The 27,797-nt window shown below is 40.2% G+C and overlaps 1 protein-coding gene across 1 annotated transcript in view; it reads right to left on the bottom strand.

Annotated features, from left to right (window-relative positions):
• Positions 1-2,051: 2,051 nt before the first annotated feature.
• The window catches only part of SMAP2 (small ArfGAP2), a 43,353-nt gene continuing 17,607 nt past the window's right edge, over positions 2,052-27,797 (bottom strand). The window contains exons 2-10 of the mRNA XM_090269191.1: positions 15,815-15,948; positions 13,263-13,348; positions 12,212-12,290; positions 9,569-9,655; positions 8,471-8,552; positions 7,374-7,483; positions 6,776-6,941; positions 6,037-6,353; positions 2,052-3,451 (exon numbers count right to left, since the gene is read on the bottom strand). Of these exons, the coding sequence (XP_090125317.1) occupies positions 3,326-3,451; positions 6,037-6,353; positions 6,776-6,941; positions 7,374-7,483; positions 8,471-8,552; positions 9,569-9,655; positions 12,212-12,290; positions 13,263-13,348; positions 15,815-15,948 (1,187 nt within the window). The 3' untranslated portion in view covers positions 2,052-3,325. The remainder of the gene's footprint in view (positions 3,452-6,036; positions 6,354-6,775; positions 6,942-7,373; positions 7,484-8,470; positions 8,553-9,568; positions 9,656-12,211; positions 12,291-13,262; positions 13,349-15,814; positions 15,949-27,797) is intronic.

Genomic DNA, 27,797 nt, shown 5'->3' with positions numbered 1-27,797 from the left:
TTAAATGCATGTTATTAAGGGAAATAGCCAATCTGAAAAGGCTACATATGGTATAATTCCAACTATATGACATTTTGAAAAAGTCACAACTATGGAGATGGTAAAAAAGAAAAGAAAAAAAGAAAGAAAAAAATCTGTGGTTGCCAGGACCTAGGAGGAAGGGATAAATAGGCAGACCACGCAGGATTTTTAGGATGGTGTCATTATACATTTGTCAAAACCCATAAAATGTGCAACATCAAGAGCAAACCCTAAAGTAAATTATGGATTTGTGAAGACAATGATGTGTCAATGTAGGTTCATCAGTTGTAGCAAAGGTACCACCCTGGTGCAAGGTCAAAAGAGGAGGTTGGTGGGGGATTTAGGGGGAGTACTTTTTGTTGCTAACCTAAAACTGCTCTAAAAATATATATTAATTTTTTAGGAGTCTTTACCACAAGACTTTTCAGAGCCATTACTATTAGGATATTATATTCCAGACATACAAGAGGTGAAGAACGTGCAGTCTTTCCCAAACTTATTTCAGCGCTGTTGTGAAACACCTTTAAACATCGCACGTACCTTACAAGCAGTTCATGAATTGCTGCTCTAAGCCACTCCATTCTCCTCTATCCCTACTACCATGGGCTTAGTCAGCTCTTATTCTTTCTCTGGTCTCCTAAATCTGATCCTATTCCCTCAAATACGTTGTTCTCAGTAGCTGCCTAAAACTCACATCCGACCATGTCACTCCACTGTTGATACTTCAAGCTAAACTTCCCAGGGCATAGGAAGCCCCCTGTGATCTGGCCCGACCCCACCTCAATCTTACCTCTCACCACGCACTGACTCACCTACCTTAGAAACATCAAACTGCTGCGCTTTCTGAAGTGTTCTGTGCTCTCGCAGGACTCTCTGTCTTTCTCCATGGTACTGTCTGTCTGGACTCCTCCTCTTCCCACCCACTGGTTAGTTACTGCCTCTCCTTTAAGTCTGCTGCTCCATGTGACTGTGAGCTTCTTAAGAGTGGGACTCCCAAATTCAGTTTTTCTTATCTCTTCTTTCCAAATTCTAAAAGCTGATGGCTCAGTCCTCTTCTCATTGGCTTCCTTGGGAGACAGCATCCTGTCTCAGGGCTTTACATACCATCCATATCTTAGTAGCTCCCAAACTGATACCGCCAGCCAAACAATGTCCAATGCAGACAGTTACCTTACTCTACTCTTTTTCCAGATCCCCACACAACTGGCTGCTGATTCAGGTCTTAATTTAAATGTAACCTCCTCCTGACTTCTCCATTTAAAGGTCCCATGCCCACATTTCCCCCTTCACATGCTTTACCTTGTATTATTACTGTTTGAAATAAAATAATTTATTTACTTGTTTATTGTCCACCTCTCTTAACACAATCATATGAGATTGGGGAGTTTCTATTCATTGCTTTATTCCAGAACCTAAGACAGTGTTTGGCACATTGTAAACACTTATTAATAATCTGTTGAATGAATTCAAGCCTAACATAGGTCTGGCACATAATACTTGCTAACATTTGACTGCTATGTGCCCAATACTGTGCTACATGCACCACAGGAACTGCTTCATTTTACCTTAAATATTGCCATTAGCCCTTTCACAATGAGACATGGAATTTAGCAGTTAGCCCAGATCACAATGTAAGAAGGGATATGAATATTGGCAGCCTGATCCAGAGTTCATTCTTAGCCACTGAGCTATCCCTGTCCACTCACATCTGGAAGTATTCACAAGGTGTATTCAAAGGAAGGAAGGAAAGTCGGGGAGGGAGGGAGGGAGGGAGGATGGCACATGGGGGGAGGGGTAGGGCTTCTAGTTCTGACGTTCTGTGATGCTAGCAGTGCAGATTTCCAGTTCCCAAGCTCACAACTCTAGACGCCACTGGATAAAGGTCCGCCTTCTGACTGCCTGAGCCTGGGCCTGGCCCTTGCATTTGCCCCATACAGAATTTTTTTAAATGCAGGGAACTGGCCCCAGAAACCAGCAAATGTGCGTAAACTCACCCTCCTCCAAGAGTGACACACAGTAACAGCAAGCAGTCCTTCCCTGCAATATTTATTAAGGAATTTACACATACAAGGAGAAAGGCAACCAGGAATTGTGGTTCCCACAGATGAAATCTTTTAAGCAGTTTTCTTGTTTTAATTTTCAAGTAGGGTGAACAGTGACTGAGAGGAAAGCTGTCCAGGCTCTCTGCCTCCTACACCTGGAACAGGTGGGGAAACAGAGCAGCCAGAGATATACAGGTATGAAAGAGTGATTGGCAGATTGGAAAAGGGGAAAGGAAGAAGAGAGCCATCATGAGATTGTAATTTTTTTTAACTGTAGGAAAAACTGGCAACAGTTTCAGGCTATTGATAAATTAATTCCTCTCTGTTGTAAACCTAAACCTGAAAAAAACAAAAACAAAAATACCCAGAGCAGATGGGGAGAGAGTAGGAGGTGGAATCCACACACACACACACATACACACACACACACACACACACACACACACACACTCACACAGTTCACACGTTAAGCTCTGCATTCCCTCTGGAGGGGCTTGTCCTCCAGCTGCGGAGCCGGATCCTACTGCAGGCAAGATGAGGCAGGGAAAGGGGTGTGTGTTTCTGTAGGACCTTCATAGAGTCTTTGGTGCTAATAAAGGCTGACTGAAGCAGCGAGTCCTGAAGCCTCCGATCCAGAAAGCAATTCAGGTCTCAGGAGAGTAATATTTTGCTCATCCTCACCGATGGGGGTTTGTTTCTCCCCAGGGCTAGGGCCAACCTGATCTAAGACCCGAGAAGTATTTAATTCAATTTCATTACTTTCTTAATTCCCATAGATCATGGAAGCATGATGCTTCCTTCTTTAACCAATAATTTAAACATGTAGAAATAGTTTATTAACACACATGGAAGTATATCTAAACCCTCCCCTCTTTGCCTAAAACACAATACCTACAGACCCCTCTGACAATCTGAGGTTTAACCTTGCGGAAAAGGTACTCAAAGGTGTGCACATTTCTTCCGCAGTATTAAGTGCCTTCTGCCAACAATTCCTAAGGTGCTGGTGCAGGAGAGGACTGGGGTGGCTGGGGAGGAAGTCAGGATGGCTAGGAGACATGTATGACATAAAGCAACAGAGAGATCTGCATGTTTGGGAAGTGGCTGGGGTGGGCAGAATGCCAAACCCCAAATGACAGACTGAGTAATTTCTAAACCAAACACAGAGGGGTAGGAAAAGGGGATGGGGTGAAAGAGCTGGGGAAAGAGGGAAAGGGGGGTGAGAGAGGGCGGAGGAGAGCGGCAGCCACACAGGTGTTTTGTCTTTATTTCCATATCTGAGGGCTGAGAGTCTGATTTGCTGCCTGTCCATTTCCGCCACTCATTGACTGTCCATAGCTCAGCATGCCATTGGCTCCACAGAAGTTCATTCCAGCCATCTGCTGGGTCATCTGAAAGGGAGAGGGGAGACTTTCAGACCAGGATGTGGGCATGCAGCCAATTAGTGCAAAAGGCAGGGGAGGAGTCCTTCCATCTGTGGGGATGGGGAGAAGGAGACAAAGGGGAACTCTGTTATGGTACATTACTGCCCTGGACCATAATAGATCACTTCAAGGACACCAGAGCATATAAATGAAGGACTTTACAGAAAAGAGATGTTGACAGAGACTGATGTTCAGGGAGGGAAAGAAAAAAAATCCTGGAGCTAGTCAACATAAAAGCAGCATGAGAAATCATTCTCTTCTTCCTTTCCAGGCTTTCATCCTAAATAGAAGGAGCCTATTGTCAATTTGCCGCAGTCAACCCTGAGTGTACAGAGAAACTCCCACAGCTCTCCTGTCTTCTCTCCAGCAGAGTTCTTACTGTCAGTGAAAGTGCTTGTGCACGCTCAAGCAGAGAGAAAAAGAAACTGGACTTTTCGGGATGAACAAAGGAAGGCACGCACACACAAAAAGGCCCATGTGTCTGCAGTGCACCAGAAGGGAAGTTGCTGTGAGAGGACAGCCAGTGGACTAAGGCCTGTGTGGGGTCAGGGCCTCTCTATGGCTTACACTGAAAGACTAGCCTCTGGCAGTAAATAGAAGAAACAATTTATCATAGTAAAATGCCTTAAATTTCCTAGGCCTAGTGCATTTTCTCCAGAAGTTCTTTTTCTTTAGGAGGTCTATTTTAGTTCCACCAAGTTTCAAAGAAAGTTTCAAGCTCACAGAAAACTTGAAAGAAATAGTACAATGAAACCCATTAAGAAACCCCTTTATTAAATTCACCAATTATTAGCATTTTGCCGTATTTTCTGATATATATGCATAAACTTAAAAAAAAACTTATAAGGATGAAAACTGCAGATATGCGACATTTCACCCCTTAAGTCAGAATGCATTTCATAAGAAGTCAGGGCACATGCCTGGGTTGCGGGTGAAGTCCCCAGTTGGGGGCACATAAGAGGCAACCACACATTGATGTTTCTCTCCCTCTCTTTCTCCCTCCCTTCCCTCTCTCTAAAAATAAATAAAAAGTTTAAAAACAAAAAAAGAAGTACTGTAACACTTTCCTAGAACCACAATACAATTAACACGCTCAAGTTAATATACATTTCATTTTCATGTCTCTTTAGTCCACTTTAATCTGTGCCCCTACCACATTTTTCTTTTTTTCCTGACATTGTTTTAAGAATCCAGGCGATTTATTTAACAGAAAATCCCTCAATTTGGATTTTATATCATGTTTTCTTATGACTGAATCCATTTTTGGCAAGAATTCTATGTTGATGATATAGTGTGCTTCTTAAGTCTTAGTACAAGATACCAGAAAGCACATGATATTAATTTGTCCCACTGTTAGTAATTTAATGCTTGATCACTTGGCTAAGGTAGTAGTTATCATTATGTTTTCTCATTGTAATTAATACATAACCTGAAGCATACTTCTTTGAGAATATGTGAATATTCTATTTTTGTACAATTATTAGTGGTCATTCTTCTGTAAAAAAGGCTTTCCCTCCCTCTACCTCACATCCACTTAAAAATATATATTACTATGGACTCACGGATTTTATTTTCCCCTGCAGTGTGTTATAATCCATCAGTGCCATTCTTAGTTCAAGAGCACCCTCTTCTGTTGATACAATGAACTGAGTATTTTGCGGGGAGGAGGACAGTATACTTCTGATTTTGTGATTCTCTTTTCCACTTCCCTTCACCACCAAGCCTCCAGAGAGCATACTCCTTTTCAGTCATTCCATCTCCCTGAGAAGCAAGGCTTTCTGAAGCTACCATCTATAATCCTATATATTTCAATCCCTTATTTTTGATTCCCCAGATAACCAGAGTCCTATCTACCAGGTTTCAGACCTCTTCTCAACATGTGTCCAATCAGGGTAGGTCTTTCTCTTTTTAGGGGATGATTTTATCTATTTTCTGTTACCTCTGGCCTCCTGTTCCCTCTTCTCTTTTCCTTTTATTTATTGATTTTGAGAGAGAGAGAGAGAGAGAGAGAGAGATCAGTTTGTTGTTCCACTTCTTTATGCATTCATTGGTTGATTCTTGAATGTGCCCTGACTGGGGATCGAACCTGCAATCCTGGCATATTGGGAGATTCTCTAACCAACTGAGCTACCTGACCAGGGTCCCTCTCCTCTTTTCACAGTCTCCTCCGTGATGCTGGCTCTGCTGGATTTAGGTGTTTATATGCCAAATGCCATGTAATTTGAAGTCTGTAGTATTTTGTTTACTAGACATGGTAGCCATGGTTCTAGGAGGTTTTATTAGTGCGCCTTGTTTATCTGTATAGGTTATTTTTGTTTCTGTTTTGATGAATGCATAGAGAGATTTAGATTTAGGCAGTTTACCCTTATTTTACAGGAACCCAGAACTCTGCAGAAAGTCTGACTTTGGAAGGAAAAAAAAGCAGACCTAAGCATGAGAATGTCTCTCGTGTTATCTACTGTAAGGATACAAACAATAAGAGAGAAACATGAAAGGAGATGGCCTTGGGGAAGTCTGAAAACTCTTGTCCCAAATAAAATGGGGTAGCTTACCTGAGTAAGGTTCCATTGCAGCTGCTGAGCTGGCTGAACCCCATACATAGTCTGGGGCATAGCTGCCATGCCTGCCATGTAGCCAGCCTGCTGGGCGGTCATCATTCCATTTGGCACACCCATTACTGATGCCTGCATACCACCCATGTAGCCTGCAGGCATAGCCATGGGGGCAACCATCCCAGGAGCTCCTGGTTGAGCTACCATGCCTACTGGTGGGGGCATCATGCTTCCCATTATGCTGTTAGGGGGTGCAACTCCAGGGAAGCTGGGGTAGGCTGTGGGATATGCCATCTGAGCAGGAGCCATGAACATTGCTGCCAAGAAAACATACACACAGATCTGTTAAGAAAGCACAGAGAGTCAGTCTGAAGTCTCACTGGCTACTCCCTTCCAGCTAGAATTTCTCAGGACTACTCAACTCAGAACGCTCTTTTACACAGCAAAACCGTTAGTTAGGCAGAACCCCTACGAGGCTTGCTATGGCTCACCACCAGTGGGTTGCTGACCTCGCCACTTCCCTTTAAGGTCTAGATCCAGACCTTGAATCAGATACCAGACCCCATAGAAGAATCTGCTGATACTTCGTGGCTTTGTAAGAAATGTCATTCATGCACAGGTTTGTTTGGAGCATGATGTCACGGTCCCCAAAGCAACTGCCCCACCACAACAAAGAATTCCTGTGTTTAAGTCCTCATATCTCTATCTGGCATATTGCCATAACCACCCTGGAACCTACCTTGGGTAGGCATCTGGGGTGTCTGGGGCCCATACAGTGAGAGGATGGAGTCTTTAGAGAGTTGTTTCTTGCTTGTTTCTTCTGATTTACTCCCTGGCTCTGGAAACAGGTTCAGATTTTCAGGAACAGAGCTGGCACTCCCTGCAGTTGGCATGGAACCTACAACCTTAGGGCGAAGAGGGTAAGGGGAGAATTGGATGGTCCTCAGAGGGGCCTCTGTAAGGACCTCCCTCACCAGTCTGCTGCTTCTAACTTTTGTAATAAGAATTCATAGTTGAAGTTAATAGCCTCCTGACATTTTTAACATAAAAATATCTGAAAACGCCTGATAGTTAAGCTCTGGAACAATACTTTTACAATCTGACACACCTTAGCCAGAAGCCCATTTAAAGGGCCCACTCTTTTGGGGCAGGAAAGAATGGAATAAATAGTAATTTCAGGCTGTAACAGAGACAACATGATGTTAAGGAAAGAATCAAGAACCAAGAAAACCAAAGTTCAGTCCCACCAAGGAAGTATGACTTGGTTCCATGATTAAATGATCAAAACCACTCTTTTCAGAATACTCTTTAAATCCTGAGTAGCCCACAAGACTCACCTGTCTGGAAACTGAAGATGAGGGGGATGGAATAGAAGCCAAAAGATCTAAATCCTTTTCGAGGGTATTGCTGGTCTTACTGCTTGCAATGGAGCAGGCCACAGGAGCATCTGGAAAGAAAGGTTAACGTTCAGAGGTAGCACTGCTCATTAAGCCCATGCCTTCCTTCTGTCGTAGACACAGAGCAGACTGAGAAGGCCCATTTGCACCATCGTGGACCTGGAAATCTAGGCTTCTGGAACCATCTGCCTTGGATGAGGCATCTCAAGAGAGGCCTCACCCCCCAATCCCAAGCACACTCTGGAGAAGCGTGTAGCGCAGCTATCAGGCCCGGGGCAGCAGAAACCCAGGCCTGAAAGCTACATCAGCACCACAGCAAGGGGGCTGGCTGGCTGCTTTCTGGCGTAGGATTGATTTTCAGAGAGAAATTAAAGGTATAGAAATTAGAAGCCTAAGTAGCCAATAACTTAAATTGCAGAAATGGACTGAAATAAAGATAACCATCCGTACGGTGAAAGGTAAAGAATAAGCTACACTTCTGAAAGGGGCATGGTTTCTAAGACTTGGAGAAAAGTGAGCACAAGGTGAGGGTTCATCTCAGAAATAGGCCACACCTGAAAAATGAGAGGATGGGGGCAAGGCTCACAGGAGCTGGTTTAGTGAAAAGTGCTAACATTCACTAAGTGCTTAATATGTGCCAGGCTAGAGGCTAAGACATTTAGAGGCATTATCTCATTTCATCCTTCGAACAACACCCCTGAAGTGGAGACTCATCATCCTCACTGCATAGACAGGAAAGGCATGTTCAGAGGTTACGTGAACTACCCAATGTCATGTAATAGTAAGTGGCAGAGTTGGGACTCTGGCTCCAAAGGCCATACTCTTCACCACTACACTGTACTGTCACTCTGAAAACATCACAGTAAACACTTCCTTAGCACAACTGCTCAGATGTAAAACAACAGGAAGAACATGAGAGAACACTCTTAGTGACAAAGATACAAACCAAAGACTCCCATCTCTACCTGTCTTCCCAGGATCAGAGAGAATTCATCAAAATTTTTAAGATTATGGGAATGGAAAAATCTAACTCTTACCAAGGCCCAACAAATCCATGACAGGCGCTGTGGATTTCGGAGAGCTTTTCCGAGGTAGCTGTGGATCTTCTTTTTTCTGTGGCTAAGGTGGAAATATGTTATAGAAAGAAATAAGCAGGTGTTTTGAACCCTTTTTTCCCCTCTACACTGTAAAGCCACAGATATTCTTGTGGTATGGTTGCTGTTATTCAAAGAGTTATCAAAGAAACAAAACTCAGGAAGTGTCAGGTGAAAGAATCAGGACGCATGAGTGCATAAATCAAACCTCAAGTGAAAAACAAAGATATCATCTGTGCTTGTTTGGCTTTCTGAAGGGACATATCTGTCTGACAACCACAGATCAGGGATCCAACAGAAGTAGCAGTTTTTGGTCCCAGGAAAAATAAGAATAAAGTAGGTGTCTGATGGTACAAAAGCCGAGAGCTGAAAAATCTCCCAGTGATTAGAAAACCTTTAATATCAAAAGGGAGATCAGTCTAAAGATTACCTAATTCAGTCTGCCAATATCACCAATGACTGTGTTCTTTAGACAGTGTGATTCAGAATGATGATAAAACATTCTTCCTTAAGCAAATACTAAAAAGTCCTCTTTCCTCAGAGTCCAAGCTTATATTGAAGTATCTACTACTATAGCCACAGTATGTCCTGTGGAAAGAGAAAGGTGTCTACTTCAACATGACAGAGCAAGAATACAAGAAGTGATTGTTTAAAATGGATCAGTATGGCCTGTCTTCTAGACTATTCTTAACTGCAACAGGAAATGAGGTACAGAAGGTCTAACAAGAGAGGGACTAAAGTAGCAGTAACGTTCATTCGGAAGGTATGACACAGCCTTGACATTCTGGCATGGAACGTGCCTCTTGCTTAAATGGGACAGGTGCGGTTCCCAATGTGCCATCTGGCCCCAAAGAGAAGTGTTCCAGAGCAGATTAAGCAACAACAAGCAATGGGAAAGAAGCGCAAAGAGCAGACGCGCTCTAACCCAAATGTGGAACCCTTCAGCCCCAGGTGCAATATGATGTCAACCCCACACCACCCCTCCACACATAGAAACACACCCGAGGCCATCCACACAGTACAAATACTTTCCCCACTTACCATTTTCACTTTCTCAAAAACAACGGGTTCCACTTTTTTCTCTGGAGCTGGGTCATTCCCCCTTTTCCACTTGTCATCTTTTTCTTTCTATAATGATTTTCCAAACAAGACAAAGAACACAGGCCCAAAGATGACTAACAGTTTGATAAATTATTATTCCAAATGTCCAAAAAGGACACACACACACAAAAATCCCTATTGAATCTGATGCAAAAGTCTGACAAGCTTGGTAGTTTCTTGGTGTGGGGCATGAGAGCTGGCCTCGTCCGTATTAGCCTCGATGCTCTGCGAGGCATCTTTCACACATCTTGAACATCTTCCCTCCTTGTTCTGTCTTATGACTCTTGAAATGTGCAAGTTTAGGCAATCCACAGAGGATAAAACATTTCACCCATCTGCGGCCCACTTTTGAATCAAGTTTAACTTGTTCATTCTTTGAGGGCTCCCCTCCATCTTGGCATATACCAGTGAAATAAGTTCATGTTCACACTAACAAATATCCTTTGTGATTTTATAAATTCAATCATAAATTCTCTCAGTCTTTATCTCCTTTTAAAAAACTCAGAAAATAAACTTTAATTTCAAGGTTAATTATTAGAAAAACAAAAATCAAGGAAATAAGGCCCACCAAGAGAGTAAAAGGGTTAAAGTATCCCTTTCATGGTGTCCCCAGTGAGCCACCTGTATAAAACCAAAAAGCACATCAAAAATAAAATATCAGCAAGTCTCTCTCAGTTTCTGTTACTTTCAGAGGTAGTTTCATAATATTTTCACAGATGTTATTGGTCACATTTAAAAAATCAAATAAACATTTAAATGTAAACCAGAACCACAAAGTAAACTCAAGAATATAGGCATATGAAAGGAAGTATAGAATACATATGAAAATGGTCAATCTTGCTAATGATCAAAAAGTGCAAGCTAAAATGCATTTTTTTCTGAAAGACCTTAATAATACCTAATGGTGGTAGAGATGAAGTAAAACCAATACTTTGATACAGTGCTGAGAAGACAGTATGAAACAGTACAACTTCTAGAAAGTATATTGGCAAAAGTATAAAAGACAAATACTGAAACCTTTTGACCTAGATAATACCATATCTTGTAATATATTTTAAGAGAATAATCCAAAATATGGAAAAGCTCATATACACCAAGAAATTCACCCCAGAGTTACTTATGCTGAAGAAAAACATAAATCACAACTTCTATGTTGCAGAAGGAAATGTTAAGATAAATTGTGATCCAAGTACATCAAATAAGAAAATTTGAAATAGCTTTTTGGTAAACAGGAGGTATTTCCTTCCTAAATGGAGACACCCAGTGAGTAAAACAGGCTGTTTTCATGAGTACACTATTTATCTTCATACAGCAATACCTCCCTCCTCCCTCATCTTTGGGATTACCTCAGATGCCCTTCACTGATCTCATTTAATATCATATCTTCAAGTACAATGGACAGAGGTAGGCAACACAGTATTCTACAAATAAAAGGAAGTTTATGTGTTTTGATTTCAAATCCTTTTTGTGATGCCATCCAAGCCATAGCTCTACATTGGGTTCATCTTCCTTGGAACAGTTATGATAACCTTCAGGTCCCTATTCTGGATGACTATGAGGTAAAAGTCCTTCATACTAAGTAGAGAGGAATTATCTTTACTTAACTACAGGCATTACCTTGCAATTATTTGCCTGCATTGTTTATGCCTTTTCACATAACCTCAAAAGATCAATTTGGAGCTTTAAATTACCTGTAAGGGCTTACAGCCCCATGTAAACTTAATGATTTCACTAACTATTGCATCCTCCACTAAATTAAATAACTAGAGCGATGATAGCTAAATAGGACCTGTGCTAGAATAAGAGAATCCCATACTTTCTATCTTTCTGTGTTGTTCAAGAAAATATCAATTATATCTAGGCAAATTTACCATAGAACCTTGTCAAAAGCTTTTTAAAGGTGTAGGTAGTCATATTTACTGATTCTTTAGTTGTCAGTAATCAGGGTTGTATTCTTCTTCCAGAAACAATGTCATTTCTTCCTATATGTCTTACTTGTCCCAGTAATCATACATCATATTCCAGATTCTAACCACATGTCTAGGATCGAAAGTATACTTGGCAACTGATAGTCTCCTTCCAAAACTCTTCTCAGGAAAAAGGGTCCCAATGCAACCAGTCCATTGACACACAGGAATTATACGCTGGTCAAACTAAAGGAAACTGGTGACTTAATTACACTTAATTTTGTTGACTTCATTTATGGAAAAAATGTTCATGTATGTATACATGTATGAAGGGTTTGTGTGTTTGTGTATATATAAATGTATATATAATATATACACATGTATATATGTTTTGTTTTGTTTTTTAAGATTTTATTTATTTATTTTTAGAGAGAGGGTAAGGGAGGTAGAAAAACATTGATCAGTTGGCTCTCACACACCTCCAGTTGGGGACCTGCCCACAATCCAGGCATGTGCCCTGACTGGGAATCAAACAGGCAACCTTCCGATTCCACTGAACCATACCAGCCAGGGCTAAATGACAGTTTTTGAGCATGTTGGTAGCTGTTCTTTGAATTCTTATGATTAATAAGGAAATTCTTTATTGTGAACAAAACTTTAAAGATTTACAACTAACCCTAAGGGCATTGATGTCCAGACTTCGGTCCATGTATTTCTTCTTCTCGTATTTATCTCGAATAAATCCCTCGACAGCTCTGCAAAAAGCTTATTAAGGATAAATCAAACCAGTCTTTCCCACAGGATTACTATAAAAGGTCAATTTGTATCCCATGGAATGTGTTCTCTCTCCCTCCTGCCTGGTTTCCCCATATGGTTCCTGTCTCTTCACATGCAATTCCCCTGACCAAAACCTTGAAATGCCTCCTTCACGGTTATTGCAGGGAATCCTATTTCCTCTGATTTTCCTTCAGAGAACTGATAGCAACAAATGGGATTAATTTGCATGTTGACAGCAGAGGGGGCTGTGGCTGTTCTAAAATACAGGTAAAGCAGCAGTCAGTTACCTATTTGAGAGCCCTTATGTCAATAGGCCTTACACAAAGGTAACTGAGTGACCTTTAAAAATATAAACTCTTGCACCCCATGGCCAGATTCTGATGAGTGGGTATTCTGCAAGGCCCCCAATCTGCGTTTTAACAGGTTCCATCGGCACCAACCAAGATGTAAACTCTAACAAGATGGTCAACAAAGCACATTTTGAGAAGCACTGCCTTTAGGAGTTTGGTTTTGTGAACTAGGTGCTATCCCACGTTGAAGGGATCGGGGGGAAAGTTACTAATTGGTCAAGAACAGGTAATTCTTTCATACAAAAAGACCTTAAAAATGAATGGTCATTTTGCTGATTTGACACAACATATTAAATTATTTTTTATCAAACAATAGCTTCAGAGATCCAAAAACTATTGGAAATGTCACTTTACAGAAGAATTCACAGTGAACCACTGCAGTCTTAGTTCCCGAATAAATTTTCCCTATGTCATACCACCATTCTGACACAGAAAGCATACATATGCTTTTTGTAGGTCTTGGTTGCAGGAGACAGAAAATGTAACTATGACTAATCCACATAGATTAGATCTGACTTTGCCCAGACAGATCATGGGTCTTGAGTCTGTGTGACTCTCCCAAAACACCACTCAGTCTTCTAAGTTCTCCAGAAAAGATACGGGTCTATTTGAGGTCGCCGAAAGGTCTCAGGAAGGTAGGCTTCATAAAGTCGGTTTGCCTTTCCATTCCCCATCTCCTGCATACACTGCAATCAAAGAGATGTGGAAACATGGAATGTCAGATCAGAAAAGAATTGAAAAACTTTTCAACCAATGACAGCATTTTACAACTGAAGAACCAACCTAGAGAGAGAGGCAGAACCAAGACTTAAATCTATGTACTTTGATTTCCAATCCATAATTCTCTCTACTTTGCTCCCAACCATTTGCCCCCACAGTTGTCTTTCCCACCCCCACCTCCCATGAGTTCCTTTTATTGAAAGATCTGACAAGATTTATTTAATTCAGTAATAATTCAAGATCCCAACTGAAAGTCCAAGACAGATAGCTAACAATCAAAATGTCTACTTGCAGGCACTAATCAGTACCTAATCGGGCAGGCAACACTCAGGCGGTAATTACAGTCAGAATTTATACTATCAATTAACCTACTCAGCTTTATTACCAATAAATGTGTTTTAACTGGGCTTTTTTATTTTTTATCTTTATTTTTGATTTTAGAGAGAGGGGGAGGGAGGGAGAAAGCGAGGGAGAGAAACATCTATGTGACGGGGAAATGTCAATTGGCTGCCTTTCATACACGCCCTGACTGGGGACTGAACCTGCAACCCAGGCATTTGCCTCTACCAGGGGTTGAACTGGCAACCCTTTAGTTTGAGGGATGATGCCCAACCAACTAAGCCACACTGGCCAGGGCTTAACCAGGCTTTTAAAATAGATTCCTTAACCCTTTGAGTGCCATGCAAAATTGCTAAAATTTGTGTGAAATGTCAGGCTATTTTGCTGAGAAATGCAGAGTTTATGAAAAATATTTATAAAAACATTATTATTCATAACTGTTTGCTGAAAATTTCATGACATATAGTAAATACACTCTTCTTTTCTAAGCAGTGTTCTTTGACGCAATTTAGCAAAAAAATTATTGCATTATTTTATTATAACAATTACTTTAGAAAAAATAAATTCTTTCAATATGGCTTTTGAAGTATAATATAGAGCATAATATAAAACCTATTATTATAATTTGAAAAAACACATAGCAACATGGATAACAAGCAAGAAGTATGCCACATATTGCATAAATTTTTGAGAAAAAAATAACAACAAAACTTCATAACGCTCCGTGATTCCATCCTGGTAAAATGGACCTAAGATGCAGCACTTCGCATTTCCCCAGTAAACAATGTCCCCTCATCAGAAAGACTGACTCATTGTAAGCTGGTATAGGTCCACCACTCTATATCATATCCATATTCAGGTTCCTATCTCTCCATATGAGGTGGTCAAATGTCTCGAGGACTCTCCGCGTTTCTGTCATGAGAGCAATAAACCGACTCTGCTGAGAAACTGGAAAAAATGCTAACGCTATACCATGAAGCAATGAAAACGTCCATTAGCAAAAGCTTCCTTATCATGCACACTGCATAGAGTTTCAACAATTATTGCAAAGATAAATGAAATTAAAAGGACCATTTAAAATGTAAGTAAAAATTATAAAAGAATTAATATGTCAGTATTTGAACAAGTGTAAAAATTCGAAATCTGGATCAACATGAGAAAAAGTTATATCAATATATAACGTGAGGTACAAAAAAAAAGAACAAAATATAAAATACGAATTATTCCACTGTTATTTACATTTACAGCCAATGAAAAAAGAGTCGCTGGGAGCGACACTGGCACTTTTGGGAAAATTTGTCAACGTCGCTCACAGCGATGTTGGCACTCATAGGGTTAACACTTGTGAGAGCTAAATCCCAAGATTTTTAAAAATCTTCAAATTCCCAAATACCTCTGTGGCACATAACATATCCTTCATAAGATACAGGAAAGTGAACTGAAAAATACTGATATTACTCAATGTTTAGACCTTTAATAAATCTATAAAATCAGCCTAAAGTAGTTCTAAAACCATTTTCTGGTTAATAATAACCTCTTCTTTGCACCACCAGCTTTAACAACTGGTTTTCTTTGGAGCCACTCTTCCACTCCCAGAAAAAAAAAATTTTTTTTAATTACTATAAAAAATTTCAATGCAGGAAGAGAACAGAGAACAATGAAGCCAAATCAAGGTGCAGATCTTAAGTCAGTAGGACTCACTAACTTAAGTGTTTCACTGCCAACCCACCAATCTAACAGCAAGCAAGAGGCACACATGCATTTTAGCAATAAAATGTTATAAGCCTATGAGTTAGAGGGATTTTTAAAAATTTTTTTCTTAGGGAATATCTAAAACTACAAATGTTAGACCAGCAAATGCCAAGAGTCTTAGAAAGCAACCCAGAGATCCTCCTGGATCCATGGGGTCCTATAACACAGGCCATTTGCATTTTGAAATAGTTAAAATAATTTGTATTTTAAATAAAAAGATTTCAATTTTCTCTATTAAGGGATGAGCATTCGACAACTGAACTTTCCTTTACCTTCACCTTTGTGCCCAGTTTGGAATTCATCTGGAACTACTTTAACTCACTCTTGGGTTGCATAAGTACCTGAATCTGTTCTTGAGTCCACTGGTCAAGGTTAACGGATTTTACCCTGGATATGTGCACCCCCAGATTCCTGTGGATTCCGGCACACCGAATGCAGATGAACACACCGATGTTCCAGGAAGCCCATCGTGGCCCTGTGAAGGTCAGGAACACAACAACAAACTACAAATTAAAACAGCATTCAAGGCCCAAGCTGTAATATTTAGATTATCAAACATTTCTGCTAGAACATAAGTGAAAGAATTGTTACCACAATCACCTCTTTATTGGTTTTGTTCATTCCTCCATGGATCAGCTTTCATTTTTGTTGTTCGGTTTTAATTTGTTTAACTGTACAAAACAGTGGTTTTTAGTATACAGGGTGAGTCAAAGATAGACTTACAGTTGTTCATATGGAAAATAATACAATAATTAATAAATGATAATGCAAGAATAAACTCTGTTTTTTGTACTTACAACTGTAAAGCTAGTTTTGCACCACCCTGTATTCATACAATTGTGCAACTATCACCTCTATCTAATTCCAGAACATTTTCATCACCCCAAAAAGAAATCTCAAAACCATAAACAGGCACTCCACATTTCTTCCCAAATCCTCCCTACCCAATCCCCCAGACCCTGGCAACCATAGCCTAATTTCTGTCTCTAAAGACTTGCCAGTTCATATACATGGAATTATGCATTATGTGGCCATTATTGTATGGAGCAGGTTTTACAATGTCTGATAATATGAGTGTTGAAATGTAATGTTATAATATCATCGCTTATATAAAGAAAAATCCTAGGAGAACCGTGCAAAGTTATATCACATTTTATTTAGCATTCTACATGAAAAGCCTTCCCTCACGCAACTTTTCAATGGTGGTGGGGCCTGGATTCACTTTTCCTGCTAGGAAAAAAGACACAGACATGCCATGCCAGCCCAAGGTTTGACCTGAAATTTAAAACTTTGTTTATCCTCCTCTCCCTACCAGGCCTATAAAATATGCATCCAGATTAACTTAATAGGAGAACGTTGGGCTGATGTCCCTGCTTTAACCAAACTACAGAATCATCTACATTCAAGACTCTCAAATAAAGATACTTACCGGATTATAAGAGAAATCTTAGATATGTATTTTAATTAGAAACTGTTATATAATCTCCCATTCCCTGCCAACTTTGTTCACCCTAATAATCACTCTGGAAAATTATCAAACTCCTCTTCATAATTTTTATACAGGAAAAAGCAACTTACTTTTATATGACACCTGCCAAAGGCTTACTGAAAAATTACTAGTATTTTCTTCTCCATCATTCCATTAGGCAGAAACTTACCACATAAAATAGGCATGATATCAAAATTAGAAGTTACAATAAAGAGGTGAAAAGACACAAACTGATTTTCTACAGAGATAAACAGGGTAAACAACTAAGAGGAAGTTGTGTTTTGAACAACTTAGGGTAAAGACTTCAGTTCTGTCAGAAACAGACAATTATTTGGTTGATCTGCAGTCTTTGACAGCAATTTAATAAAGAAATGCTAGAATCATACGCCAGATTATTCTTAGAAATTTGAATCCACAATTATTACAAAAAAGAATGTAATTTTTTGACAAAGACATCACTCAGATACTGTGGGAAATACTACAAATTCAGAAGGCTCAAATCCTCTTTATGACCACCAGGTGGTGCTCTCTGCCTGAAATTTTATCCCAATACCTTTTTATTGCTATTATGTCAACAGGCTCAGATTTATCTTCTAAAAAGACCTTCAGCACCTTCGAAGATTTGCATAGTCCTGCTGCAAAGCTAACAAACACACAAATGACTCACACACAGGGAGTTACACAAAGACAAAACAAAAAACCCAAACAGATATGAATGAAATTTCATAGGGAGCTGTACATCTATTTTAGGTTGCAGTTTTCATAAAGGAACTCAGATAGGATCTAAGTAATATAGGGTTAGAAATGGGAGTAAAAGTTAATATCTCAAGTTTCTTTACCATTTTCCCTTTGCTCTAGATTCTAGAACTCGCGATAAAATAATTAAAATATATTTGCAAACAAAATCAGAAGCCAAAAACTCTAATTAAAAATTAGCTGTGGAGCGCAGGGAATACAGTCGATAATACTGTAATAGCTACATATTACTATGTGTGGTCTATTCACATATAACTATGTATGCTGCCAGGTGGGTACTAGACTTAGCAGGGTGATCACTTCCTGAGTTATATAAATGTTCACCCACTATGCTGTACATTCAATGCAATACTGAATGCCAATTATAATTGAAAACTTTTTTTTTTTAATTTTTAAGAGTTAAATTAAAAAGTTAGCTGTGGAATGTTATGCTGTTTGCTTCCTGGAGAAGGTGATTCCCAGTCATCTAAGACACCATCACAACTGTGGAATTTCTCCAGATCCCATTCAAGAGACTCTGCCTCTGAGGAATATAAGACTGAGACCTGATACTTTGGAGCTACTAATAAGGCCTCCATACAGAAATACAGGCAATGATACTTTCATGAAAAATCAGGAGAGCCTCCTCTGCCACCTCCCGCATCCCTCCTACAACCCTTTCCCAGTGAAACAGTGAGAGTTCTATCATAGACACTCAGCCTCCTTTAGTTTTTAGCCACTAGATTTATTAGTCAACAGCTGCATGTTCCATAAAAGATTCTGAAATTGGAGAAGAAAAAATAAGAAACAAAAGTTACTTATATGGCTGAAAATGTGGGAAAATTATGGCATTATTAAAAGTACAATCTTTGCAGCCAGATAAAACTTAGGTTTGTATGTCAGCTCCATCAATGATTAGCTGTATGACCTTCGGAGAGATACTTAAACTTCCTAAAGTCTTGGTTTCCTCATTTAAAAAACGTATATAATAATACCTACTTCACAGTGCTTAGAATGTAGAGGGACAGTAATAAAAGAGCTATATAGAACAACATGGTATAGAATTGAGATTTCCAGAACCCATTTCCAACTCAACCCCTTAATTGATAAGGGCTAGTTAACTCATTCATACATATATACCAACACTCTATACAATTCTACAGAATGATTCTTGTTAGACAGGAACGAGTTCCAGTCCTAAAATGTCAGAACAAAAGTTGACTGATTGAATAGAAGAAGCCATTTAACCTGGATCCAATTTCAAAGTATTCTAGAAAACATAAAATTTTAAGCAGCTTCCTTTATCTCCCTCAAAATATTCCTTGAAAATGAACTGTCTAAACACACCCCCAGCTATTTCCCTTCTCTGCCACATACCCCACGCTGCCCTTGTGCCCACACACGCCTCCGCTGCGCATACCAAGGAAGGCCTGAATCTGTCAGCGCGACATGCTCGGATTCCACAGCACCGGGTGTTGCTGCTACAAGGCCAGACTACTTACATCTGACATACTTGCAAAGACAACCGATTTCTCAATACACATCCGTCATGGCAACCAGGAGAAAATATAAAAGATACCATTTTGAAGTTGAAAACAGAGACTCTGAGAAGCAATAACTGTGAATACTTTTGAAAGCAGAGGATAGACAAGTGATGAGCCCAACGCAAGGACAAGGCCATGGCTCAGGAAGCATAGGCAATATTAAGACTAACATATAATCACTGCAATAAGGAATCAGTGAAAATAAAGGAAATACATAGATGCGGTGGTTGAGTCAGGGCTGTAGTAAGTGCCAGCGCAGTGCCAGGGAAATCTGGGCTTACACAGACAAATACACAGGGTTTTCATTTTGATGCCTCTCTAGGGCTTATGACTCCATTTGTAAAGTGGAAAGCATACAAGTAATATCCAATTTACATTCAAATTCTGGACAGCTTCTACTGTCCAGTAACTTCTGGTGCTCTGCTGCGAACTTCCCTTGCTGCTACAACTTCCCCACGACCAGAGCTGCTAGGCTTAAAAGGGTCTGGGCTTGAGAAATCAGCCGGGACAAGAACTAGAGTTACAGATAAAGACTGAAGCTATAAAAGTTACAGTTCAATGGCTTCTAACCTATGGAGTTTCAAACAAATAAATGTTGAGGGGGAAAACTGACAAATTTTTAAAACCACTGTCCATACATAGACTTGCTGGCATTGTGGAGCTGTTGAAAAGCTCTTCAACAGAAGAAAGGTCAAGGGTGGGAGAGAAAATCCAAGCCCTGTTGAATCTACCTTGGAAACTTTCCCAGAATCTATCCATCTCTACCTAGACCTCACATCTCTCACCCATAACCAGTCATTCTTTTACCATCATTTGAGTATCAACTATGTGCCAAGCACTCTGCCTGCTAGTTATTATAGATACAAAGACAAAGACAATAAAGATGAGATTCCCAATTCAAAGAGCTCACAGACTAATAACTAACTGGTCTCCAGACTCCCACCAGAATCTTTCTAAAACACAAATCTGTACAGATCAGGCCTCCAAATATAAACCTTTCACGCAGTCTCATGTATAAAGATGAAAATGCAAGTGGGTGAGAATTTTCTAGGCATATTACAAACTGAGCTCTCTAACTCTTGCCACAAAACCAGCTCTTCCTCTCTTTTTCTCCATCTTAATGAAGTACACCTTCAACCACTCAGATTCATCTATCAGAAATTTATAAATCATCTCTGACACCTCTCTCCTCCAACCCTCATATCTGTACCATCACCAAGCCCCAAATCTCTCAAACCAGTACCTCTTCTCTCCATGTGCAACACTAGTTCTCTAATCCAAAGTCACCAGACCTCCTGGGCTAGTGCAATGATCTCCTGATGTCTCTCCACTTTACTTTTATATTTCCTTTTCCTCCAGCCTCGAACCAAAACCACTCTCCACAAAACAGCCTAAACTCTTAAAGCAGCAAACATAACCTTGTCCCTCCATTGTTTAAAACCTTTCTATAGAAGGCTTCCTTCTATCACTGTTAGATTAAAGTATAAAATCCTTAACATGGTCTCCAAGGTCTTATATGATCTGGCCCATGCCTACTTCCCTAGCCTCTCAACTCTGATGGCACCAGCTTTCTTTCATTTCCTCAAAGAACCAACATGTTTTTACTTAGGGCTTTGGGCCTCTCACATGCTGTTCCCACTGCCACCATTCACCACTTGGAGCCTGGTCAACTCCTATATGTCACAAAGGTCTCAGCTGCCAAGTTTCTTTCCTTGGCCCCTCAAGGTAGATCAGATTATAATCTCTCTTCCATCTTTTCTTCTTGCTTTTACATTTCATTATGGAAAGTTTCAAACACACAAAAGCAGAGTATAATTAACCACCAGCTTCAGCAATTATCGATCTCTGGCCAATCTTGGTTTCAGCTACACTTCCACCCACTTTCCCTCGCCCCCAACATTGCAATATTTTGAGGCAAATCCCAAATATTATACCATTTCATTTGTATACGCTTTCGTATATATCTCTAAAAGATAAGGACTTTTTTTTTTTCCAGGTTTGAATCTTTTTTCTTTTTTTTCATTTTTGGTTTTTCAATTACAGTTGTCCCCTTTTCCCCCAGTTTCTCTCCCCCACCCAGCCCACCCCCTCTCCCGCAATCATATCCCTCCCCGTTGTCCATGTCCATGAGTCATTTATACGGGTTCTTTGACTAAACCCTTCTCTTACTTATCCCCTTTCTCTTCCTCTCCCCTCCCCCCAATTGACTGCTATTCTGTTCTTTGTTCTATTTAATTCCTTTGTTTGTGTTGTTCTTTAATTTCCTGTATTAGGTGATATCATATGGTATTTTTCTTTCTTTGCCTGGCTTATTTCACTAAGCATAATTCTCTCTAGTTCCATCCATGTTGTCGCAAATGGCAGGAGTTCCTTCTTTCTTTCTGCTGCATAGTATTCCATTGTGTAGATGTACCACAGTTTTTTGATCCACTCATCTACAGATGGGCACTTAGGTTGTTTCCCGCACTTAGCTATTGTAAACAGGGCTGCTATGAACATAGGGGTGCATAAGTTCTTTTGACTTGGTGTTTCAAGATTCTTCGGATATAATCCTAGTAGTGGAGTCGCTGGTTCAAAAGGCAGTTCCATTTTTAATCTTTTGAGGTAATTCCATACTGTTTTCCATAGTGGCTGCACCAGTCTGCATTCCCACCAACAGTGCACTAGGGTTCCCGTTTCTCCACATCCTCGCCAGCACTTGTTGTTTGTTAATTTGTTGATGATGGCCATTGTGACTGGTGTAAAATGGTATCTCATTGTGGTTTTTATAAATAAGGACTTTTAAGAGATTATAAACTCTCATTCACCCTTCACTTTTTCTAAATCATACCACACTTCATCATATATTTATTTGACTGTTTAAGATGTCTTTTCCACTCAACTCTAAGTGCGACAAGAGCAGACAGCAGATCTGTGGCATGCACTGTTATAGTCCCAACATGTAGCACAGTTCCTCACAAAGTAGTAAGGTTGTGTGAAAACAAATGCAGCATATCCAGAACTAGCAGAAGCCCAGTAAGTGCAGATGTTCAGGCAGAGGCTGGATGACCCACTCTCAGGGATGGCAGAGAAATGATCTCTGCGTGGTGAACCCTTGGGTCTCTTCTACTACTGCAGTTCTACTAGCTGATTTGTAGGTAACTTTTAGGTCCCTTCCTGTTTGACATTCAATGAAGGGTTCTGAAAATGCAACATGAAATAACTAATTTATGAAGATGTTAGGTCTTGATGAACCTAAAAAATGGGAATCAAATTCAGTTCATGGAGCCTGTGACTAGTTTAAATGTGATAACAAAAAAAAACGGCTTGAATGTGATAGGCACATAAGGAAGAGCCTACTGGGGTGGTGAGCACAGAATACAATACACAGATGGTGTAGTATAGAACTGTATGCCTGAAAACTGCAGTTTTATTAATCAATGTCACCCCAATAAATTTAATTAAAAAAAAAAATAGAAGGGATGCCCGAACTTCAGTGATTCCCAAAGCCTCCATTAGGTTTATACTATATTTAGGCTGCTGATGAAAAAGTCAGAGCCTGGACATGAGCAGTGGTCACTGAAGGAGCATCTATTAAAGGATGGGGGTGGGGAGGGCCCCAAGTAACTTTTTAATTGCGGTTGAGGAAGTAGCTCTTAATGATATATTTTTCAAGGTATACAAAATACAAACATGCTACAGCTCACATTTTTTAAATAAAATAAAGAATCTGTGGTTTCTTATACATTCCTTCTAATTTGTCATGTTGTTTCTACTTAACTCTAGTTGTATAACATCAATTTGAAATAAAATTTAAAGAGGAAGTGGATGATTTATTTATTTATTTATTTATTTATTTTTTACTCTTGATTTTTATTTATTTTTTTTAATGTGTTTTATTGATTATAATATTACATTTGTGCCAATTTCCCTTCCCTCTGCTCCCCTCCACCTGGTGGCCCCCCTCCCTCCAGTTGTCCCCCCCTTTTAGATCATGTCCATTAGTTGTGCATACAGTTCTTCTCAACCTCTCTCTGTCTATTCCATTCCCTCCTACCATGATCCTTAATTCCTATATCATCTCCCTCCCTCTCCCCATTCCCCCTCCCTGTTGACCTCCCCCCAATATGTTCCCCGTACCTAAAGTTCTTTTTCCACTCTCGTTGCCTGTTTAGTTTGCCTTTGTTTCAATTCCCTAGCTTCTGTTGTTTCTTGTGATGCAGTTTTCATTTTAGTGTTCATTGTCTTGATCCTCCTTTTTCTAAACCAGTCCCTTTAACATCTCATATAACAGTGGTTTGGATCTAATGAACTCTTTCAGTTTTATTTTGTCCTGGAAACACTTTCTCTGTCCTTCTATTCTGAATGACAATTTCGCTGGATAGAGTATTCGTGGTTGTAGGTTTTGGATTTTCATTACTTTGAATATTTCTTGCCAGTCCCTTCTTGCCTGCAGGGTCTCCCTTGAGAAGTCAGCTGATAGTCTAATTGGGACCCCTTTGTACATAATTCTTTTCTTCTCTCTTGCTGCTTTTAAGATTCTCTCTTTATATTTAATTTTTGACATTTTGATTATAATGTGCCTTGGAGTGGTTCTCCCTGGGTCCAGTTTTTTTGGAACTCTCTGTGCTTCCTGGACCTGTAAGTCTATTTCCTTCCCCAAGTCTGGGAAGTTCTCCTTTATTATATTTTCACTCAATTTTTCAAGTTCTAGTTCATCTTCCTCGCTCTCTGGCAAACCAATGATTCTTATGTTGGGCCTTTTATAGCTGTCCCAGAGGTTTCTGATCCTCTCATCGTTGCTTCCCATTTCTTCTCGCTGCATTGGTTGACTGCTTGTTCCTTCTCCATATTCCGGTTTGTTGAAATGAACTCTGGATTTTATTTCCTCACCATCTGTCTCGTATGTGGTTTTGTTCCTTTCGTTATGAGTGTTTTTCGCTTCTTTCTCATCTTTTTCCAGATCTTTTGTGAATTCTGTAAGCCACCTGATAACAATGGCCCAGAACTGAGCATCTGACAGGTTTCTTATCTGTTCATCTGTCAGGTTCTTTATCTGTTGCCTGGTGAGCTGTGCCACCGGGATTTCTATAGTTGTCTGCCTCATTTTGACAGATGCGTTTTGTTTTCTTGGGCCGGCTGTAGGGGGCAGTGCCTATGTACTCGTCACAAGCCAGCGACCGGCGCCTGTCCGCGACCTATTTCGCAGCCCTGTGGCGCTTTCTTTGGGGGCGGGGGTCCAAGATGGATTCACACAGTTATTCCGCTAGGAGACCGGGATCCGTCCTCCCGCCCCCCTGGGCCTCACCGTTCAAGGCGATGTGGTGGCTGCTTTCCCCAGCGTTGGGGTCGCGAGCTGCCGGGGGTTCGACTGCAGCCGGGGTTGTTCTCCCCACCGCTGTCCCAGGTGCGACCGCAAACAGCACCGCCCCCTTTCGCTCTTACCTGCCCAAAGAGCACCGCTGGTTTATAACTTCATATGTTGGGCTTCCGTGTAGTTTTATTTTCTGGAATTTCTAGTTATCCTTTGTTTTGAAGTAGTTGTATTCCTCTCTAGTTGTAGAGGGAGACCTAGCGCATCCGTCTAAGCCTCCATCTTGGCCGGAAGTCCCAGGATGATTTTTTTTTTAATGAGGCTGTACAACACAGGAGCACATAGTAAGTAGCTCTACATTAAGCAGCTAAATCATTTGTGTTTTGGTGCTTTTAAGGACAGGTTAGTCCTGACCAGTGTGATTCAGTGGGTTGGGCACCACCCCGCAAACTGAGAGGTCACTGTTTTGACTTCCAGTCTGGGCACATGCCTGGGTTGCAGGCCAGGTCCTTGATTGGGGGCGTGGAAGAGGTAACAGATCGAAGTATCTCTTGCACATTGATGTTTCTCTCCCACTCTTTCTCTCTCCCTTCCCCTCTCTCTAAAAATAAATAATATTTTTAAAAAAACAAAAAAGGACAGGTTAACTTGTGGCTGGCATAATATGTAGAGAGAAACAATTTAGGCATTTCTTTCTTCACAAAAGGAAGTAGGAAAAGCTATCCGAGATCTTGATTATCAAATTTTGAGTTGGCTGAAGTGCAGATCACTTTGAGGTCTGTGCTGTATACCTTTAGTTCTGAAAGTAAAGATTTTATATTAGTCAAGAAGTATCTTAAAGCTAAACAAAGGGAAACACTGATGGCTGATAAAGGGAAAGAAAATATTTAAATGTATAAAAAAATAAAGGAACAGTTTTATGTACTGAGAAAACTGACAAAAAACAGAAACTGTGCTATCTTTTCCCCTTCTATTTTTACTCACGATTCACTTTTTTTTTCAGGATATGGAGCTGCATATCATACTTGACTCATAATCATAAGGGAGATAATTACGCTCTGCCTGTGTTACATGGCCATGTACTATTTCAGCCTGGCCCTTTTCTCTGTCATGTCAACAGTTACGAATTCATTACATGGACACAGGGCCTCGTGCCCTGCACAGGATGCCTGGGTCCCAAACTGCTGTTCAAGGATACATCCTGCAAGTCGCTATCTCTCACTCCATAGAATCAACTAGGTCGTCTTAAAAAAAAAAAAAAAAGATTAAAAATAAAAAGGAAGAAAGTAAATCAACAAACTCTGATTTGAAAACAGTGCATAATTTTCTTTGACTTGGCCTGTCCTTACCTCTAACACAAAAATTAGGACTCAAAGTGAAGAAGAAGTAGTATTTGTTTTAAGAACAATTCTAATGTCAGTTACCTCAATTCCACTCCTTACATCCCTCCACCTCATGACTCACTACAAAGAATACACAGAAACACCAGTGCCATCCTGGAGTATTTAAGTAGGACTGAGAGGTGTGTTTACCAGCCTATTTTCATCTATACAAAAAAGAATTCACCTAGTCTCCTATTCCAAAATAACAATAAGCAGAACCTTGAACTTCTGTAAGTATAAACATTTTAAGGAACCACGAGACCAAAATAAGGACTTACTCAATCAACCTTTGTTCTCAGAATGCTCTGCAAGAGAAGTGCCTTTCCATCTGGTCCATCTCGTAAGAATGTTGTTTCCTTTTGTCAAAAAGAGATAATATCGCCCTGGTTGGCACAGCTCAGTGGGTTCAGTGCCAGCCTGCAAACTGAAAGGCCTCCAGTTCAATTCCTGGTCAGGGCACATGCCTGGTTTGTGGGCCTCGTTCCCTGTTGGGGAGCATGTGAGAGGCAACATATGGATATTTCTCTCAAACCTCAGTGTTTCTCTCCTCTTTTTCCCTCCCTCCCCCTCTTAAAAAATAGGGGCAAGGGGACACTGTACACAAATACTGACTGAACTATATCAAGAACACATACCTGCTAAATTTGCAAAGAATTAATCAAGGAGGAAATTTACTGCTTAGAAATTAAAAGGAAACTTCCCAACATGTATGAAAACACCAGAAGCGCAACTCCTGTGGAAAGACGGCCAAAGACCTAGAGAGAGAACTGGAAAGAAACACTTCATTCTATCAGAGATGGATTATGTCCCATGAGGAAAATACTCAACAGAGTTGGTTGGCTTCTCTGTCTGCTGAGGGAAAGCTCAACAAAGTAGAAAAAAAAGGTCACATGAGACAAATATTGGCTAAAACGGAGTTTAAATTCCAAGCTTCCCTTTGGTAACTCCTTTGTCTGAGAAGGTCAAGGTGTTGCTCTACCTCCGTGAAAGGAGGAAGGTTAAACTGTGAGGGCTGAGGGACGCTAGGTCATGTTCGGTCACAGCAGCAGCCCCCTGAACATCCACAACCGCAGGAAAACACCTATGTTCTCTCTGTTTAAAAGTCATTGTGATTTATCTGTTTTTCGTTAATGGCTATTTAACTGATGCTGCATTTGCTCTTATTGTAATTATTAAGATTTTGTTTAACATAATACTTAGGAGTATATTATTTCTACTTCACTGGACTCCAGAATTGCAAAGTATAACTATTGCACTTTGACTGAAATAAAAGATCTGCTATTACTTAAACCATTCACTGAAGTTTGACATGAAACAATATAAGAATACAGCAAGCGGTTATTAAAAAATCTATAAAAGTAACAATATTTATCTCAATAAAGTTTGGTTTTAAAAGCAATGCAAAGTAACAACAAAAAACTAAACACCACCACCACCACCAGCAAAACTCAGTAGTATTTTTATTAGTTTAGCCCTAATTTCATAGATTAATTTAAGGAAAGCGGCATCTTATAATTGGTTTTTGTTAAATAAATGCTCCCACAAGAGACCAGTATAAAAGTGTGGTACATATTGCTGGATCTCCAAGTGGGAAGCCCCATTCCTTCTGGAGAATCTTAGAGTTTCACCTGGAGGATAATGTCTCTTATGCCTGTCTTCTCAGGAAGGGGCCTGGGTGCCTGTCTACCGAGATATGAGTGAAAAAGCCCTAAGTGAGCCACAGCATGAGAAGGCTAGTTGGCCTTTTACCTCTAGGTCAAGTTCTCTAGAGAATAATAGCACCTTACAGGTGGAGGAGGGCCTGGTGCCAAGAAAAAAGAAATCAAGCAAGGCTATTAGGAACCTGCACTGGGCCTGGGAAGCTAAGGCACAAAGATCTCA

This window comes from Furipterus horrens, unplaced genomic scaffold (assembly GCF_987537825.1).
Source record: "Furipterus horrens unplaced genomic scaffold, mFurHor1.1.pri manual_scaffold_3, whole genome shotgun sequence".
Classification (NCBI taxonomy): domain Eukaryota; kingdom Metazoa; phylum Chordata; class Mammalia; order Chiroptera; family Furipteridae; genus Furipterus; species Furipterus horrens.
Note: the sequence above shows the minus strand (reverse complement) of the source record. Positions and strands in the feature narration are given on the sequence as shown.